At 43.1% G+C, this 17,439-nt stretch overlaps 1 protein-coding gene across 3 annotated transcripts in view; it reads left to right on the forward strand.

The window, feature by feature from the left end:
* Positions 1–17,439, forward strand: part of LOC311038247 (tenascin-like) — a 72,897-nt gene that overhangs the window by 23,660 nt on the left and 31,798 nt on the right. For all 3 annotated transcript variants that reach the window (XM_084047645.1, XM_084047646.1, XM_084047647.1), the window contains exons 8-18: positions 201–300; positions 919–1,102; positions 2,514–2,737; positions 4,411–4,558; positions 6,026–6,183; positions 7,205–7,468; positions 8,840–8,955; positions 9,242–9,395; positions 13,540–13,674; positions 14,056–14,202; positions 14,983–15,171. In XM_084047645.1, the coding sequence (XP_083903771.1) occupies positions 201–300; positions 919–1,102; positions 2,514–2,737; positions 4,411–4,558; positions 6,026–6,183; positions 7,205–7,468; positions 8,840–8,955; positions 9,242–9,395; positions 13,540–13,674; positions 14,056–14,202; positions 14,983–15,171 (1,819 nt within the window). The remainder of the gene's footprint in view (positions 1–200; positions 301–918; positions 1,103–2,513; positions 2,738–4,410; positions 4,559–6,025; positions 6,184–7,204; positions 7,469–8,839; positions 8,956–9,241; positions 9,396–13,539; positions 13,675–14,055; positions 14,203–14,982; positions 15,172–17,439) is intronic.

Consider the following 17,439-nt stretch of genomic DNA (forward strand, 5'->3'; position numbering starts at 1 on the left):
AACTGTTGTACAACAGCAACAATTAAGGAAATAGAAGATCAACAGTACAAGCTCACCAAGCGTTGTGATGCGACGCTTGGCGAGCTTGTAGATCTACTGTTTTCCCTGTTATTTTAAATAGATTATTTTATTAATATGCATTATTTTTTTATGATTGTTAAATAATCACTTTAAATGAAGCGTTCCACTCCTCCCACCAGGGTAATGGTTTCTGTGTGGACGGCCGGTGTGTCTGCAGCGCGGGCTACAGTGGAGAGGACTGCTCTACGCTCACCTGTCTGAACAACTGTAATGACAGAGGTGCTTATTTGTGTTTTTATTTATTTTTATTGATAGATTGATTAGATACTTTATTAACAATTAAAAAAAAACAATAACAACTGCTCCGTCTAATCGTGATGTAATCTAATGCAATCTAATCTAATCTATACTGGTCTAATCGAATGAAATGTAGTCTAATTTATACTAGTCTAATATAATCTATACTAGTCTAATCGAATCTAATGTAATCAAATCTATACTAGTCTAATCTAATGCAATCTAGTCAAATCTAATGTAATCTACTGTAATCTAGTCTAATATAATGTCATCTAATGTAATATAACCTAATGTAATCTAATCCAATGTAATCTAGTCTAATGTAATATTATATAATGTAACCTAATGTGAAATAATGCAATCTAATGCCATACTAATGTAATTTAATTTAATTTAGCCTAACCTAACCTAACCTAACCTAATCTAATCTAATCTAATGCCATATAATCTAATCTAATCTAATGCCATATAATGTAATGTAATCTAATTTAATCAAATATAATGTAATATAACCTATGTAATCTAATCTAGTCTAATCTAATGCCATCTAATGTCATCTAACCTAATCTAATCTAGTCTAATGTCATGTAATCTATCTAGGTACATGTTCCAATGGGATGTGTATCTGCCATGCCGGGTACCAAGGTGAGGACTGCAGCCAGCTAGCGTGTTTAAACAACTGTAACACTAGGGGGCAGTGCATCAACGGACAATGTGCGTGTGACATCGGATTCCAAGGAGAGGACTGCTCCGAACTCTCCTGTCCCAACAACTGTCTGGACAGGTTAGTATTGTTTGGCATTTTAGCATAAGTTTGACATTTAATATTACTTTGTTTTCACTGTGTATTTTCTATTTCAGCTTATAGTTTTAATGGGTTTTGTTAGTTTAGTTATTATATATATATATTTTTTAAGGCTTAGTTTTAGTTTAGTTTCCTTTTTTTTAATCGTAATGTGGGGTAGTCAGGGGGCGACGTTCAAGAGAGTTCCGAAAAATAGTGAAAATAGCTCACAACACGTCACGATTGTTGAGAGTGATTGAGCTTGTAGATCTGCTGTTTTAGCAATTGTTTAAGATACATATTGGAAGATAAGATTCCATATCCACCAGAACACTATAGGCTTATGAAATATTGACAAAGAGACTAACACTAAAGACAACTTCTAAGGATTTAGCTTAGTTTCAGTTAGTTTTGTAAACACATACAAGACACTTTCAGTCATCTTTCTTTTTTAATTTTCATTCGTAAAATCTTGTTTTTATTTGTATTTCAGTTCACTAAATGCTTTGATCATTTCTAGTTTTTCATTATTTGTGAGTTTTAGTTGAAGGCATAGTATGTGACTTGTGTTTGCCCTGTGTTTACATTACAAAACAATAAATATACTGTATATATATTTTTTTACCCATCATATCCATTTACCATGCCAGCAGTCACCAGACACTGGAGTAGTGTGGTGATGTTTACCTGCAGCAACACATCACCCTCTCGGTGTAGTTTTCTGAAACACTTTGTTACTATAATATCAGTGGTTCTCAAACTTTTTCATGTCAAGGACCCCCAAAATGATATGTATTTGGCCACGGACCCCCCCCCCCCCCCCTCCCATCTCAAACAATTTAGTGCCAGGGACCCCCAGAAGCAAAGATTTGAGTTACAAATGTTCGCTTTAAAATAATATATATTCAAAGATTTGCACTTAAAGGAGGAGTTCACCCAAAAAATGACTTATTTTCTATCAATTACACACCCCATGAAGCCTTGATTTCATGGATTTTTTTTGTTTTTGTGGCATTCCTAAGACAATAATTTGATGACCGTGTGTATTTCCGGTAGGAGACACAAATAATCTACTTTGTGTCTCCTAGCGGATACATTAGCCGGTAGGAGACGGGAATCAAATTATTAGCTTAAGAATGCGACAAAAACAAAAAAGAATCCATGGATTCAAGGCTTCATATGGTGTGCAATTGATAGAAATTAAGTCATTTTTTGGGTGAACTCCTCCTTTAATGTTCATTATTTTTCAAAAAATAGCAGATCTAAAAGCTCATAGCGCGGCACTCGGTGCCGCGCTATGAGCTTGTATATCTGCTATTTTTGAATAGCCAAAAACATAATGTTTGTAGTGGTTAAAATCTAAAATGTCTTAATGTGTTAATTATCAACACCTATGCTGTCTGGTACACAGAGGTCGCTGTGTGAACGGTCAGTGCGTGTGCGAGGAAGGCTTCGCCGGAGAGGACTGCAGCGTCCGAACGTGCCCGTCAGACTGCTTCCTGCGCGGGGACTGCGTGGACGGGACGTGCGTCTGCTTCATCGGGTTCACCGGAGAGGACTGCGGCGAGCTGAGCTGCCCCAACAACTGCCTGAACCGCGGCAGATGCGTGGACGGACAGTGTGTGTGTGACGAAGGTGACAAAATGAAATTATTCTTTCTGATGTATATATATCATTGTTGTCGAGCGGAAGTCTTGCATCGCCATCAGAGCATGTGAGCGGAGCGGAGCGCGAGCGGAGCGACGCAATTTTGACGTGAGCGCGGAGCTGGTTTATAAAAAGGTTGGAGCGCTACTCAGATCGAGGACCGCCTCCCGCTCCAAGCCGCCCTCGCGGTTTGAGCGGAGCATGGAGCGAGATTTGCGCAAATCAACGTGAGCGAGGAGCGACGGGGAGCGGAGCGTGGGGGGAGTCGACGTGAGCGAATAGCGAGCGTGAAACAAGCCCCCTGGAGCGCCGAGCGGCATTTCCACCCGCTCCGCTCCGCTCACGTGCTCTGATCGCCATATTTCAACTTTTGAAAGTTAAAGGGATAGTTCACCCAGTTTTTTTCCCATTGATTAGTCACCCCATGGAGACTTGAATTCATGGATATATATATATATATATATTTTTTTTTTTTTTGCATTCCTAAGCCAATAATTTGATTGCGAGCGGACCGGTAGGCAGCGGTTCCGGTAGGAGACACAAAGGAGACTGCCGGTCATCAAATTATTTCGCTTAAGAATACGACAAAAATTCAAGTCTCCATGGGGTGACTAATCGTAAAAAAATGTCATTTTGGGGGTGAACTATATACCGTTAATGCCCTACTTTGTCACACTACAGCAGGGGTGGGCAATTTTGATGATGGAGAGGGCCACTATTTCCACACTCACTCCTGAGGGCATATATTGTCGGGCCATTCTATGTCACACAAAAGTAGCAAAAATAGCCGATCTACAAGCTTAAAACGTGTCGCAGCACGACACGTTTTGAGCTTGTAGATCGGCTATTTTTGATCGGCTATTTTTTTCTTTTGCTGTTTTTTTTATTGGAATCCTGAAAAGTACAATTTTTATTTAATTTTAAATGCATTTAGTTATACTTATGTTAACTTTATGAACTTAAATAATATAAGACTACATTATTAAGTCTATATTAGTTAATTATATTATTAACTAATATAGACTGAAATAATTGAAGCGGGTCATGTTTGCAATTGTAACAGCTGAAATGAATCAGTTAACCTGTGGGCCGCATTAAGTGGAGGTGGGGGCCGTATGTGGCCCCCGGGCCGCCAGTTGCCCATGTATGCCCTACAGTGTCACACAAAAAGTAGCAAAAATATCCAATATACAAGCTCACAACGCTTCACATACAGTAGGTGCGTTGTGAGCTTGTAGATCTGCAATTGTTTTTGATTTTAATGTGAAAGTGCATGTGGTTAAGTCTGTCTATGGGTTTTATACATATTGAAACGATTGAAAAGTATTAACAAGAGCTTGTGACTAAATAATAACATTGGTCGACCTGATATTGGGAGGATGGGGTTCGATTCCCCGGCCCGGTCATACCAAAGACTATAAAAATGGGACCCACTGCTTCCCTTCTTTTTTCCCCCATTTCCTGAAAGTAAACAGTTTCGGACATACAAGGTTTCCATCCGACAGCGATGATACGTGTGTGACTTCTGCTTCTTTGCAAATTTGACACCGCTACTAAAGATAGAAATATACAGGATATGTTATGCCCCTGCTTTTTGCACATTTTTGACACTGTTGCTAAAAGACACAAGATGTTTATGTGTCTGTTGTTGATGGTTGAAGGTTTCACGGGGGAGGACTGCGGTCAGAAATCGTGTCCCAACGACTGCATGGCGCGGGGCGTCTGCGTGGACGGACGCTGCGCGTGCGAGGAGGGGTACGCAGGGGACGACTGCTCCGTCCTCACATGTCCCGACAACTGCAACAACAGGTCTAGTGAACTGCACCTTATGAACACTGTACCTACTATATGATCACTGCACCTTATGAACACTGTACCATTATGACCACTGCACCTTATGAACACTGTACCATTATGACCACTGCACCTTATGAACACTGTACCTACCATATGACCACTACACCTTATGAACACTGTACCATTATGACCACTGCACCTTATGAACACTGTACCTACCATATGACCACTACACCTTATGAACACTGTACCATTATGACCACTGCACCTTATGAACACTGTACCTACCATATGACCACTACACCTTATGAACACTGTACCATTATGAACACTGCACCTTACAAACACTGTACCATTATGACCACTGCACCTTATGAACACTGTACCATTATGACCACTACACCTTATGTCAGTCTTTATTTTGACAGCAAATTTTAATTTTTTAAATTAATCTTTTGAATAAAATTTCATTTTGTTATAGTCAGATTTTAGCCGACTAAATTTACAGTCGATTTAGTTGACAAAAATGTATCTTGGCAGTCCGTAATGGCTGATTTTACATTCGGTTGCATGCTGAAAATAGCCAATCTACAAGCTTACAACACGTCGCTCTGCGATGTTTTTATTTCGTTTTTATTTTGTTTTCGTCAGTGAAAAAAGGTAGTTTACGTACATTTTTCGCCATAGTTTTAGTCGACGACATAAACACTGCCTTATGTAGACTGTACTGGTGGGCCGGCCGGTGAGGATATTGCAAGTGATTGCAATAACTTGATATAATTGTCAAAACACTAACATTTTAATGATCGTGTAACATTACAATTTAAACATTTTATGCAACAAAAACCTTTGAAACCTTGACTATTTGTATTCATCGTGATACCGATAAACAGGAACTTAAAGTATACTATCTTTATCCAAAGCAGAACACGATCGATTGATTGATCAGTAAAATAAACATGCACGTGGCCCACCCATCCAAATGGGAAATGGCTGCCGTGCTAAGTGTTCAGATGGGTGGGCCGCGAACGCATTTGAGGCTTTCAAGTGGGCCCTGATCTAGAAAATGTTGAGAACCACTGCTCTAAACATCATGTACATACCTGTTATGCTCCCATAGGCTCTATGCACAGCAGCCATATTCTCACTGCCTTCACAGGTGTTACCAATGATACTAATGACGGCTCTGTTCCATTTAGTGTAGCACAGTGGTCCTCAGATCTTTTTATTTCAAGGACTTCCATAACTCTGAGAGAGTACAAATGGAACCAGAGTTACACACCCACAAGGGTCCAGTGTTTCCAGTGAGCCAACCTGTACCAATATCAGCACCCTGACCCTGTTTGACCAGAATGGAACAGAGCCTTCATTAGTATCATTGGCCTCACCTGTGAAGGAAGTGAGGAAGAGGCCCAATTTCTTCACAATGTGACTGCTGTCCATAAACCCTATGAAGTCGATTGTGATTGTGACCAACAGGGGGCGGTGCGTCAGAGGCGAGTGTGTGTGTGAGCACGGGTACGAGGGGCTCAGCTGTGGGGAGTTGAGCTGCCTCAATAACTGTCAGGACAACGGCCGCTGTGTGGATGGACAGTGTGTCTGCGACGAGGGCTACATCGGAGATGACTGCTCACAGGGTAAGACGACACAACGGCCCCCGCCCTTTTACTCGACCGTAAAAAAAAGTGCCCTCTCTCCAGACCATGCATTCAAGCGCGGTGCGTTTCGAGCTTGTCGATCTGCTAGTTGTCTCCGCCAGGCCGAAAGGCATGGCGAGAGTATGTTTTGCACCCTGTCCGTCCGTCCGTGTGTACATATTATCTCTTAAGTCAAGTGATCAAGACGGATCCGTCCGATCCATCTGATTTTTCACATTCCAGCCTGATTGGCGAATTCCCAACATTGCTGGCCCACAATAACCTACCTGACCTGGCGGAGACCTGTGCTCCAAGGAGCACTTTCTCTAGTTTTGATATGTTTTTCATTTGAATCCTGAAACGTATTAGTTTTGGTCCCCGACAGGGACAATTTACTGTGGTGAAAGAAATGCAAATGTCCCCTTTCCATGGCTGTACCCGAAGGCAGCATTGAAGAGAATTGCCTTTTCTAAATTCTCCTGAACTTGAATGCAGCGTTTTATGTTGACCCACATTTCCAGGTGGGTCACACATTTCAGTGAATCAGGACAGAGCATCCATTCATCAGCGTCAATTCTATAGTGTTCCTGTTCCAGTTTTGTCTGCTCATTTCTTTGTGTCATCACGTCCAATTTCACTTGTTTATCCTGTATCCTGTATGAGTTCTCTCCCCTGAAAAATAGTACTTTTTACACCACTGATTATAGACGCGACCTTTACGTGAAGTGTTACTGATACGATCAATGAATTGATTATTTTGACCAGCTTGCAAAGCAGGCTGGTGTCTGAAGAGACTGACCACTAGTCAAATGTGTTCGACATGTTTTCAATCATTGGCTGTCCTTTAAGCCAATGGGGAGCCTGCTAGCAGCGTTGCCAGATTCTGCGAGAGAAATAAGGAACCAGGTCTATGAAAACAAGCCGCGCATACACGGCACACACGGCACACACACAGAGAAAAAAGAAAGCAAGCTGGTATACATGACTGTGTCTTGTTTTTCTCTCTTTCCTTTGTCTTCAGTATCTCCTCCCAAGGACCTGACGGTCACCGACGTCACCAACGAGACGGTGGGCCTGTCGTGGGACAACGAGATGCTGGTGACGGAGTACCTGGTGACGTACGTGCCCACGGCGCCGGGGGGCCTGTACCAGGAGTTCACCGTGCCCGGCGACACCACGGCCGCCAACGTCCGGGAGCTGGAGCCCGGCATCGAGTACCTCATCAACGTCTACGCCGTCCTCAGCAACAAGAGGAGCGTGCCGGTCAGCGCCAGAGTGGCCACGCGTAGGTCAACGTACATAGTCAGTAATCTGTAATCTGACTGGATACTCTGGTGCAACGTTTGGGGTCGGGACCCATATGTGGGTCGCCGGAAAATTGTCATCATGCTTAATATGCACTAGACCATACCCGGTCGACGCATCCTTGGGGGGATATGCGCACATGATCTGGCAAACCGGGAGGCAGTTCGTCCCATAGCTGGGCAGCCCCGTAACCATGGCGACAGTGTTTTACACATAAACGCTAATAAGAAGCTGAGATTTGATGAAATTGAGAAACGGGCTTCACAGTTAAGTTCAGATGGTAATGGTCAATGGCTGTGTGCAAAATCAGAGCAATTGGTCCAGCCACTGAGGAGAACCGGGTAGCTTCACCTACTCACTCACTCACCACTACAGACAGAGGTTACTAGAATTATAGTAGGATAGACCATACCCGGTCGACGCATCCGTGGGGGGATATGCGCACATGATCTGGCAACCCGGGAGGCAGTTCGTCCCATAGCTGGGCAGCCCCGTAACCATGGCGACAGTGTTTTACACATAAACGCTAATAAGAAGCTGAGATTTGATGAAATTGAGAAACGGGCTTCACAGTTAAGTTCAGATGGTAATGGTCAATGGCTGTGTGCAAAATCAGAGCAATTGGTCCAGCCACTGAGGAGAACCGGGTAGCTTCACCTACTCACTCACTCACCACAATAGACAGAGGTTACTAGAATTATAGTAGGATGACAATATATTTTCAAAAGTAAAAAAAATATGAAAAAAAAAGTTTTTTTCAGGGATTAACACATTGCCTGCCGAGATCGCATATATGCGTTCTTTTCAACAAAAAAAACATTCCACAAGGGGCGCCCTAACACAGCTTTGGAATGATCCCTCGTCACTCAGAGAAGCAGTAGGCAGATGTGACGTCATTCCAAAAAAACAGACATCCATCCAGCCCAACTATAGGATTTTTAGAAAAAACTTCTAACTCTGTTTCTTTTTTTTGTGATGAAAACCACCCGTTTTCAACGGCTGATCGCGGTTGGAATGTTATTGTCCCAGTGGATACACGGATCCACTGTTATTTTTGTACACAACGTGGCTTCGACTGCGTTTCAAAGATCGTTGATTTAAGGTAATTACGCTGGCAAGGGGATACAAAACGATGTTTAATATCTTGGCGGGTAATGTGCTAAAAACTATTCTAAACTATTTCAGATAATTGCATGAATAAAAAAAGTATTATTCAAATATTTATGGAAAACGTAAAAAGATTACACATGGAGATACAAGGTTTCTGCCATCTATTCTATTGTATGTATTCTATTATCTTTTATTTATTCTGCATCCAGTGATATGTCATGACACCCTACGCTGTTTCCAGATCTGCCCCAGCCAGAGGGCTTGAGGTTCTACTCGGTCAGGGAGACCTCGGTGGAGGTCCAGTGGGACCATCTGGACATCACCTTCGACGGCTGGGAGCTCTACATCCGCAACACGGTCAGTCTGCTCTCCACATCAGTTCTACAAGCTCACAACGCGCTGTGAGCTTGTAGATCGGCTATTTTTTTAAATCTTTGAAAAATCCTGGAGAAAAAAAAGTGGAAAATGATTGAAAAGAAATTAACACAAATGTTCTCTTATGGGGGTCCCTGGCTCAAAATTCTTTGACATGAAAATGTGTGAGAACCACTTTCTAAATGACTTAACTTTTTTGTGTTTTGTTGTAAATTATTATTATTGCCAGATTATTGTTATAAATGTGTGTATTTGTGTCCATATGCAGAAGGAGGAGAACGGACAGGTTGTCAACAATCTGCCTCCGTCTCAGACCACATTTGATCAGTCAGGACTCGGCCCCGGTCAGGAGTACGAGGTCTCTCTGAACGTTGTGAAGAACAACACCAGAGGACCCCAGACCTCCAAGACCTTCTCTACACGTGAGTTCATCCACTTCAAGGGATAGTTCACCCAAAAAATGACATGTCACCCCATGGAGACATGAATTCATGGATATTTCTTTGTTTATTTATTATTCCTATAAGCCAATAATTTGATGACCAGCTAATTTGATGTGTCTCCTACCGGAACCGCTGCCGGTCATCAAATTATTGGCGACAAAAACAAAGAAATATCCATGAACTCAAGTCTCCATGGGGTGAAAAAAAAATCATTTTGGGGTTGAGATCTCTTTAAGGCCTATTCACCCATTTAGACAATATACAGCATGACAATATACATGTTTTTTTGTTTTTTTTCTGCTTTTCAGAAAACGTAGGTCAGGATTTAGAAAGTGTTTTTAGAATGGCCTCGGGTCTTCCTTACTTCCTTCTCAGGTGTTACCAATAATACTAATGAAGGCCCAGTTCCCTTCCGGTCAGGGTGCTGATATTGTGCATGTTGGCTCACTGGAAAGACTCAAACTCTCAAATTGGGGTCCAGGGATCCTCATGGTTCCTTGAGGAGGTTCCAAATGGTCCCTTACGGGTGTGTAACTCAGAGAGTGTACAAATGGAACCAAATGGACCCGTAAGGGGTCCATTTGATTCCATTTGTAAACTCTCAGAGTTGTGGGGGTCCGTGAAATTAAAACGTTTGAGAACCACGGTGCTACACTAAATGGAACAGAGCCTCCTTTGGTATAATTGGTTAAGACCTGTGAAGGAAGTCAGGAAGAGGGCCAATTTCTTTCCAATATGGCTGCTGTGCATAGAACCCATTGTTTTGCCTATGGTAGCACACGCCGCAAAGTAGGGAAGCCAGGTTGGAAGTGGTTCTACAGAGAGCTGCTCACATATGGAGCTGTGCACTAGTGCACCGTCACGGATACACACTTTGTTTAGATCCATCACAGATGTGTGAGACTGTAGAAAATAAGAAACTTCATCGCTTATGGATGTAAACAAAATAAAAAAAGTGGGTGAAATTATTTTTCATACAAGCGACTAAATCAAAATGATTTAGAACTTAGGCTAATCTGTGTCAACTGAGAAAACACCATATCTCACAAATCACCATAACATATAGTGCACACTGCAAAGTCATATTTAGTCTCCAGAGGAAAGCAGTTCCTGGAGAAACTGTGTGGGCTCGCTGCAATGAAGAAAACACAGTATGCTCCGTAGAAATAGCATTTGAGAGGAATTCATCTTCAAATGTATGGGGGGTATTGGGGGTGGGGGGTGGATTGGCATGTGGGAGTTTGTGGGGGGGAGTTAGTCCACAACTAAGCCAAACATTTTAAAGTTTGAATGGAGTTGCTAGGTGAAGGAAGGAGTAGATATAGCTGCCAAAGTTTGTGGTGTGTGTGTGTGCGTGTGTGTGTGTGTGTGTGTGTGTGTGTGTGTGTGTGTGTGTGTGTGTGTGTGTGTGTGTGTGTGTGTGTGTGTGTGTGTGTGTGTGTGCGTGCGTGCGTGCGTGCGTGCGTGCGTGCGTGCGTGCGTGCGTGCGGGGTTATTCTACAATTAGCCGAACATTTTTTAGGCAAAAGTATGAAGGAGCAGTTAGGTGCCAACGTTTCTGGAAGATATAGCGTACACAATAACGCATACATACGGAAGAGTGAGGAGACCATGCGTGTGCTTGCTGCAGCGAAACCCACAACTACTCTCGCCACGGAATTGAATTATAATGCACACTGTAGCGCCATCAAGCCAAATGATTTCAACAGCGTTTTACTACGTATGGAGTAATAAGTGAATGTTTTCAGGGAGCCACTAACCATAGTCACATGGCAGCCATCTTGCTGTGACATCACCGCTCAGGGTGGAAAACCCGTCTGGGGGGGATTTCCCAACAATCCCCGAGTATGATGTAAGAGCATGGAAGCTGCCATGTGAATATCGCCACTGTCGGGCGGAAACCGTGTATGTCCAAAGCTGTTGCTTTTCAGGAAATGGAAAAAGAGAACCTGTGTTCCAATGGTTCCACATGTAGTTATTATTTAGTCACAAGCTCTTGTAAACACTTTTCATTCGTTCAATGTTTATAAAACCCACAGACACACTTTAAATCTTTAACTTTTTTTCCAAAAGTAGTGAAAATAGATGACCTAAAACGCATTGCAATGCGTCACTGTGCGCTTGTAGATCGCCCTTTTCCGATACTTTTGCTCGACACTTCTGTACGATGTAGCAGGGCATTTATTTACGATAAAAAAAGACTTGAATAGTTGACGTATACGGAGATACAAGGTTTACCCCCCGACAGTGAGGATATGGTCCATCACACGTTGTCTTGGGCTTGCTTAAGGTTTTATTACCCGCTGTTACTCCATAATTACACGCTTAAAAGCCACTTGTTTTGTTTATGCGATAGAACTATGCCAGGCTGAACGTCCATATGCATGGAAAAGTCATTTAGTTTACAAGTCCTTGTTGATGGACTCTGTGCGCGGAGTATCTGTGCCATTGCGCATGTGAGGTAATGTATTTGTTCAGGTTGAAATTCATCACAGCTTACAGCGAGGAATGAGGCAGAGGGGAGGATTGGACTCTTTTATCCCCCCAGGGCCTGTTAGCTTTCCTCCAGGCTAGCTGCACTTTTTTTTTCCCTCCCCTGTAAAATACACATAGGAAGCTCTGTTAGCTAGTAGACGCATAATTGAGTGCCTGCGTGAAAGGGAATCTCATTATATTTCATAATACCCTTCACTGCGAGGGCTCAAAACACAATCCCGCTGTCGCGAGTGCCAGATTCAGTCTTATACATATAAAGAATCTATTATTACTCATTTTTATGCGTGTCGTGATTATGCCAAAATATTTAGTGCACCTCTCAAAGCGAAAGAACACTCATGTTTTTTATGATGTTTGGATTAACTTTCTCTTTGCCACAAATGTACAGAAAGTTATTTAGATGGATGTAGTTTGGACAGATGCTAGGTTCATTGTTTACCTGCTATTGTTGTTCTCTCTGCACTCTATTTAATCGACCGTTTACCTTGTTGTTTATTGACTACAGTGCACTTTACTCTTGCGCTGCTTGCGCTGCTTGCGCTGATCTCACACTTGACTGAGAGCTTCTGCTAAATGCCTCCATGTAAACGACATATTGCTGCTGTCAAACTGAAACCTCGTATCTCCATTTAAATGTAGTTTGTCCCCCCTATAAACTAATTCCCCATTTTGTTATACAGTGCCGTGCAAAAGTAGTGAAAATTGCCGATCTATAAGCTCACAACGTGTCGCATTGTTGTAGATCTTCTATTAAGTCAAAGTGCTTAAAGCTGCACTGTGTAACTTTCCTCTTCTACCCCGAATTTGAACATGGTTTTCTGTGCAAGTGCTGAATTAGTTTTACCATTGAGTTAATAGAGCATGCCTGCTTGCTCAGGGGATAAATTGAATCTTGACCATCAGGTACAAATTCGTACCAGATCCTGTGTCTGGGTGAAACATGACCTTTGACACGATCTACAATAAATGTCTCAATAGAAGAGCAGGGAGACTAAATACAACCACCCCAATTGTATAAGTTATGTTGTATTAACATACTCTACCATACATATTGGACAAAATTACATTTTATTCATACACAAAAGTTACATAGTGCCACTTTAAGTCTGTATGTGGGTTTTATAAACATTAGACCAATGAAAAGTATTAACAAGAGTCTGTGACTAAATAATAATTGCATTGGATCCATATACCAATTATTTGTTTACCAACATTGAGACTGGACGCACAGGTGATGGTTTCATGCAATCAATTCCCAACATATTGTTTCGGGGTGAGCTGGTTTCAGTACATTCAACCTCCTCTTGTGTGTTGGCTAGTGAGGCGCGTCCTAGCGAGACGTGACAGAATGGGTTTCTTTTGGTGCCGGCCTGCGCGCGCATATTGGTTCTTATCAGTCTGACGTTGTCTATTAAGGGGTCTATAGGAACACAGGTTATTTCTTACATTTCCTGAAAAGTTACTGTTTTGGAAATACGGGGTTTCCAGCGACAATAGTACCATTAAACATAATAATAATAATACTACTAATAATAATAATAATAATACACAAAACTGAAAGTATACATCAATGTGACATTTTCCCTGCTCTTTGTGTTCTGCTTGTTATGTGTGTGGCGTTGTCCAGGTATCGACGGTCCTCGTCACGTGCAGGTGAAAGACGTGACAGACTCGTCAGCTCTCGTCGCCTGGTCCCAGCCGGTGGCAGAGGTGGACGGAATCACTGTGTCGTATGGACCCAGCTCAGAGCCTGCAGACCAAGGTTATAATAGTTTTGGATTTTTCATAATAGTTTAGTTTAAGTTGGTTTTGACAAGTCCATTTCTAATTCAGTTTTTAGAGCGGGTTTGCTAGCTTTTATTAGTTTTTATCTATGTGACAACGCTTTGTTTTAGTTTGAGTTTTTTTCATACTTTGGGTTATTTGTCAGGTGCAGGATTCAAAAAGGTCAGAGTAAGTATTGTGTAATAAAAACTCAACAAAAGATACCATTTAAAAATATATATATTCAGTTACTGTTCAACAATCAACGAGAACGTTGACTGTTGATCAACGAGAAAAACGAAAACGAAGGGCATTTTGTCTATAATTTCAGTTGGTTTTAGTTTTCGTTATTTGGTTAACTATATTAACCTTGCTGCAGACACAAACACAACCGTGGTGGACCTGTCCTCCTCGGACTCCCAGTACAGCCTGGATGGGTTGGACCCAGACACCCAGTACCAGGTAACCCTGACCTCCAGGAGGGGAAACAGCACCAGCGAACCCGTCACCCAGACCTTCACTACAGGTGAGCAAGCCTTGCCGAGCCGTGTGGCCCCACAGAGTTGGAATGAGGTGGCTTAAAGGGATAGTTCACCCCCTCAAAAAAAAAAAAATCTCTATCGATTAGCACGCTGGGCAAGACCTGGGCTGTTGGTTGTCTAGGAAGTAGCCTGGCTTTTATTGTTTAGTTTTGCTAAAAAAAATAAAAGCCTGGAGGAACGCGTCGGTGTACCCGGTATGGGAAGTGTTTCATTTCCCCAACCAACCAGAGCGCAGTGGGCGTCGCTCGTAATGTTGTGTTAGCGGGGCGGGGGTTGACGGACAGATCGGTGAACCAATGGGATCAGGCGCAATCTCTCCGCGCCTCTATACACCCGCCCCTCTATACACGAAAACAGTAGCGCTGGTGCAGCCTATCTAGGAAGTGACAACCGGAAACGGTTGAATTTGACGGAAGTGCCGCCCAAGGAAATGACGTTGATGCTTTACAAATCTCCGTGAATGAAACGAGTGTTGTGATTGGTCAAAAAATATCGTTTCCGGGGGAAACGCGCGCGACGGAAATCCTACCCACTCAGGACTTCCTAGACACTCGCTGCTTCAGGTCGTGACCTGGCTCTTGTTTTCGCAGATGAGTGAGGCTGGGACCGAGGCTAATCGACTAGTCACCCCACGGAGACTTGAATTGAATAGCAGATCTACAAGCTCATAGCGCGGCACTCGGTGCCGCGCTATGAGCTTGTATATCTGGTATTTTTCCCGGTCTTAATGGGTGTTAATGTGTTGCTTTGTTGTGTTGCCACAGACCTGGACCCCCCCAGGGACCTGCAGGTGGTCTCCCAGACGGACGACGGCGTCACCCTGCAGTGGAGCAACAGCGTGGCGGAGGTTGACACCTACCGGGTGAAGTACAACCACATCTCTGGTGGGGGGTCCCACGGGGAGGAGATGGTGCCCGCTGGACCGGGAGACGGCACCCAGGTCACTGTCACTGGTGAGAGGCAATAGGCACGCACACAACGCATGCACACGCACACAGTCGTGTAAAGTAACTAATTGCATTTACTCAAGTACTGTACTTAAAAGGACGACTTCACCGATTTTCAACCCATCTTCATATAATTGGTCCTCACTAATACTCATGATAAAATGGTAAAAAAAAAATCTACTTGGTCTGTGTCTCAGAGGAGGGCTGTGGACAGTTCAGAGTCCCGTCTACCAGTGACATCATCAATGGGGAATCCAAGCTAATAGAAACTGCAGGCTTTCTATTCCTGGAAAGTTGCAATGCAATACAAGAAGCCATTGTTCTTGTGTTAATAAAAGTCTAAATAAAAAACGTGAAATCTTGTTGGAAAAAAAAATCATGCCTAACGATGATGTCACTGGTAGACAGGTTTCTGGACTGTCCACAGTCCTCCTATGAGACACAGACCAAGTAGAAACAAATTGTACAAATTTATCATGAGTGATAACGTCTAGCGTGACGCGTCGTTCACTTTGCAGTGCCACTATTACTATTTATCACTATGGAAGCCGTCGAACTGGTGCGATCTGACGGCATCCTAGAATTTATAGGTAGGATGTGATGTCATATTTATAGGTTTGTCTTTGCACAGGACAAAAAGAAAACGACATTCAATCTGTATACGAATCCAGAACAGCTGCTCCAAATGTTACTTGACCACTGAAATAGTCAGTGGTGGAAAAAGTAAAACATTTTTTTTACTTAAAAAAAGGTGATACTGGAATGTAGAAATACTCTGTTACAAGTAAAAGTCAGGAATTCTAAATTTACTTGAGTAAAAGTACAAAAGTATGGGCATCAAAATGTACTTGAAGTACCAAAAGTAGAAAGTACTCATTATTATGCAGAATATCCCGTCATAAGTTACCATCTATCTATATATACAATTTGAATCCTGCGCCATGTCGGTTGTCCGTATGCGACGCCAGTGTGACGGTGTGACGTAATCTGACATCACGATGACAACGCCAGTGTGACGTAATCTCACGACAGCATGACATCACATGACATCACATCCTACCTATAATAGCCTGGCGTGGATTTAGGGGAGCACAAAACTCTCTCTCACACTGTGAGGTGCCGGTAATGTGGCACTGCCAAGTGGACGACGCGTCACGCTAGACGTTCGGGCCGCGTAGCGGCCCGAACTTCTAGTATATATACAATTTGAATCCTGCACCATGTCGGTTGTCTGTAACGTTGTATGTAGCCAGTGTGACGTAATCTGACATCACGCCAGTGTGACGTAATCTGACATCACGACGATCACCGTCTCATCGTGATGTCAGATTACGTCACACTGGCGTGATGTCAGATTACGTCATAGTGACAACCGACATGGCGCAGGATTCAAATTGTATATTTCGGGACGACCGTCTCATCGTGATGTCAGATTACGTCACACTGGCGTGATGTCAGATTACGTCACACTGGCTACATACAACGTTACAGACAACCGACATGGCGCAGGATTCAAATTGTATATATACTAGAAGTTCGGGCCGCTACGGCCCGAACGTCTAGCGTGACGCGTCGTTCACTTTGCAGTGCCACCTTACAGGCACCTCACAGTGTGAGAGAGAGTTTTGTGCTCTCCTAAATCCACGGCAGGCTTTGAAAGTACCCACTTCAGAAAGAGGTGACGTGCATCACCTCTCCAATGACCAAAACCCACTATGGAAGCCGTCGAACTGGTGCGATCTGACGGCATCCTAGAATTTATAGGTAGGATGTGATGTCATGCGTGATGTCATGCTGTCGTGAGATTACGTCACACTGGCGTTGTCATCACGTCTAGCGTGACGCGTCGTTCACTTTGCAGTGCCACCTTACAGGCACCTCACAGTGTGAGAGAGAGTTTTGTGCTCTCCTAAATCCACGGCAGGCTTTGAAAGTACCCACTTCAGAAAGAGGTGACGTGCATCACCTCTCCAATGACCAAAACCCACTATGGAAGCCGTCGAACTGGTGCGATCTGACGGCATCCTAGAATTTATAGGTAGGATGTGATGTCATGTGATGTCATGCTGTCGTGAGATTACGTCACACTGGCGTTGTCATCGTGATGTCAGATTACGTCACACCGTCACACTGGCGTCGCATACGGACAACCGACATGGCGCAGGATTCAAATTGTATATATAGATAGATGGTAACTTATGACGGGATATTCTGCATAATAATGAGTACTTTCTACTTTTGGTACTTCAAGTACATTTTGATGCCCATACTTTT

The sequence above is a fragment of the Gymnoscopelus microlampas genome, assembly GCF_963454915.1.
Source record: "Gymnoscopelus microlampas genome assembly, chromosome: 21".
Classification (NCBI taxonomy): Eukaryota; Metazoa; Chordata; class Actinopteri; order Myctophiformes; family Myctophidae; genus Gymnoscopelus; species Gymnoscopelus microlampas.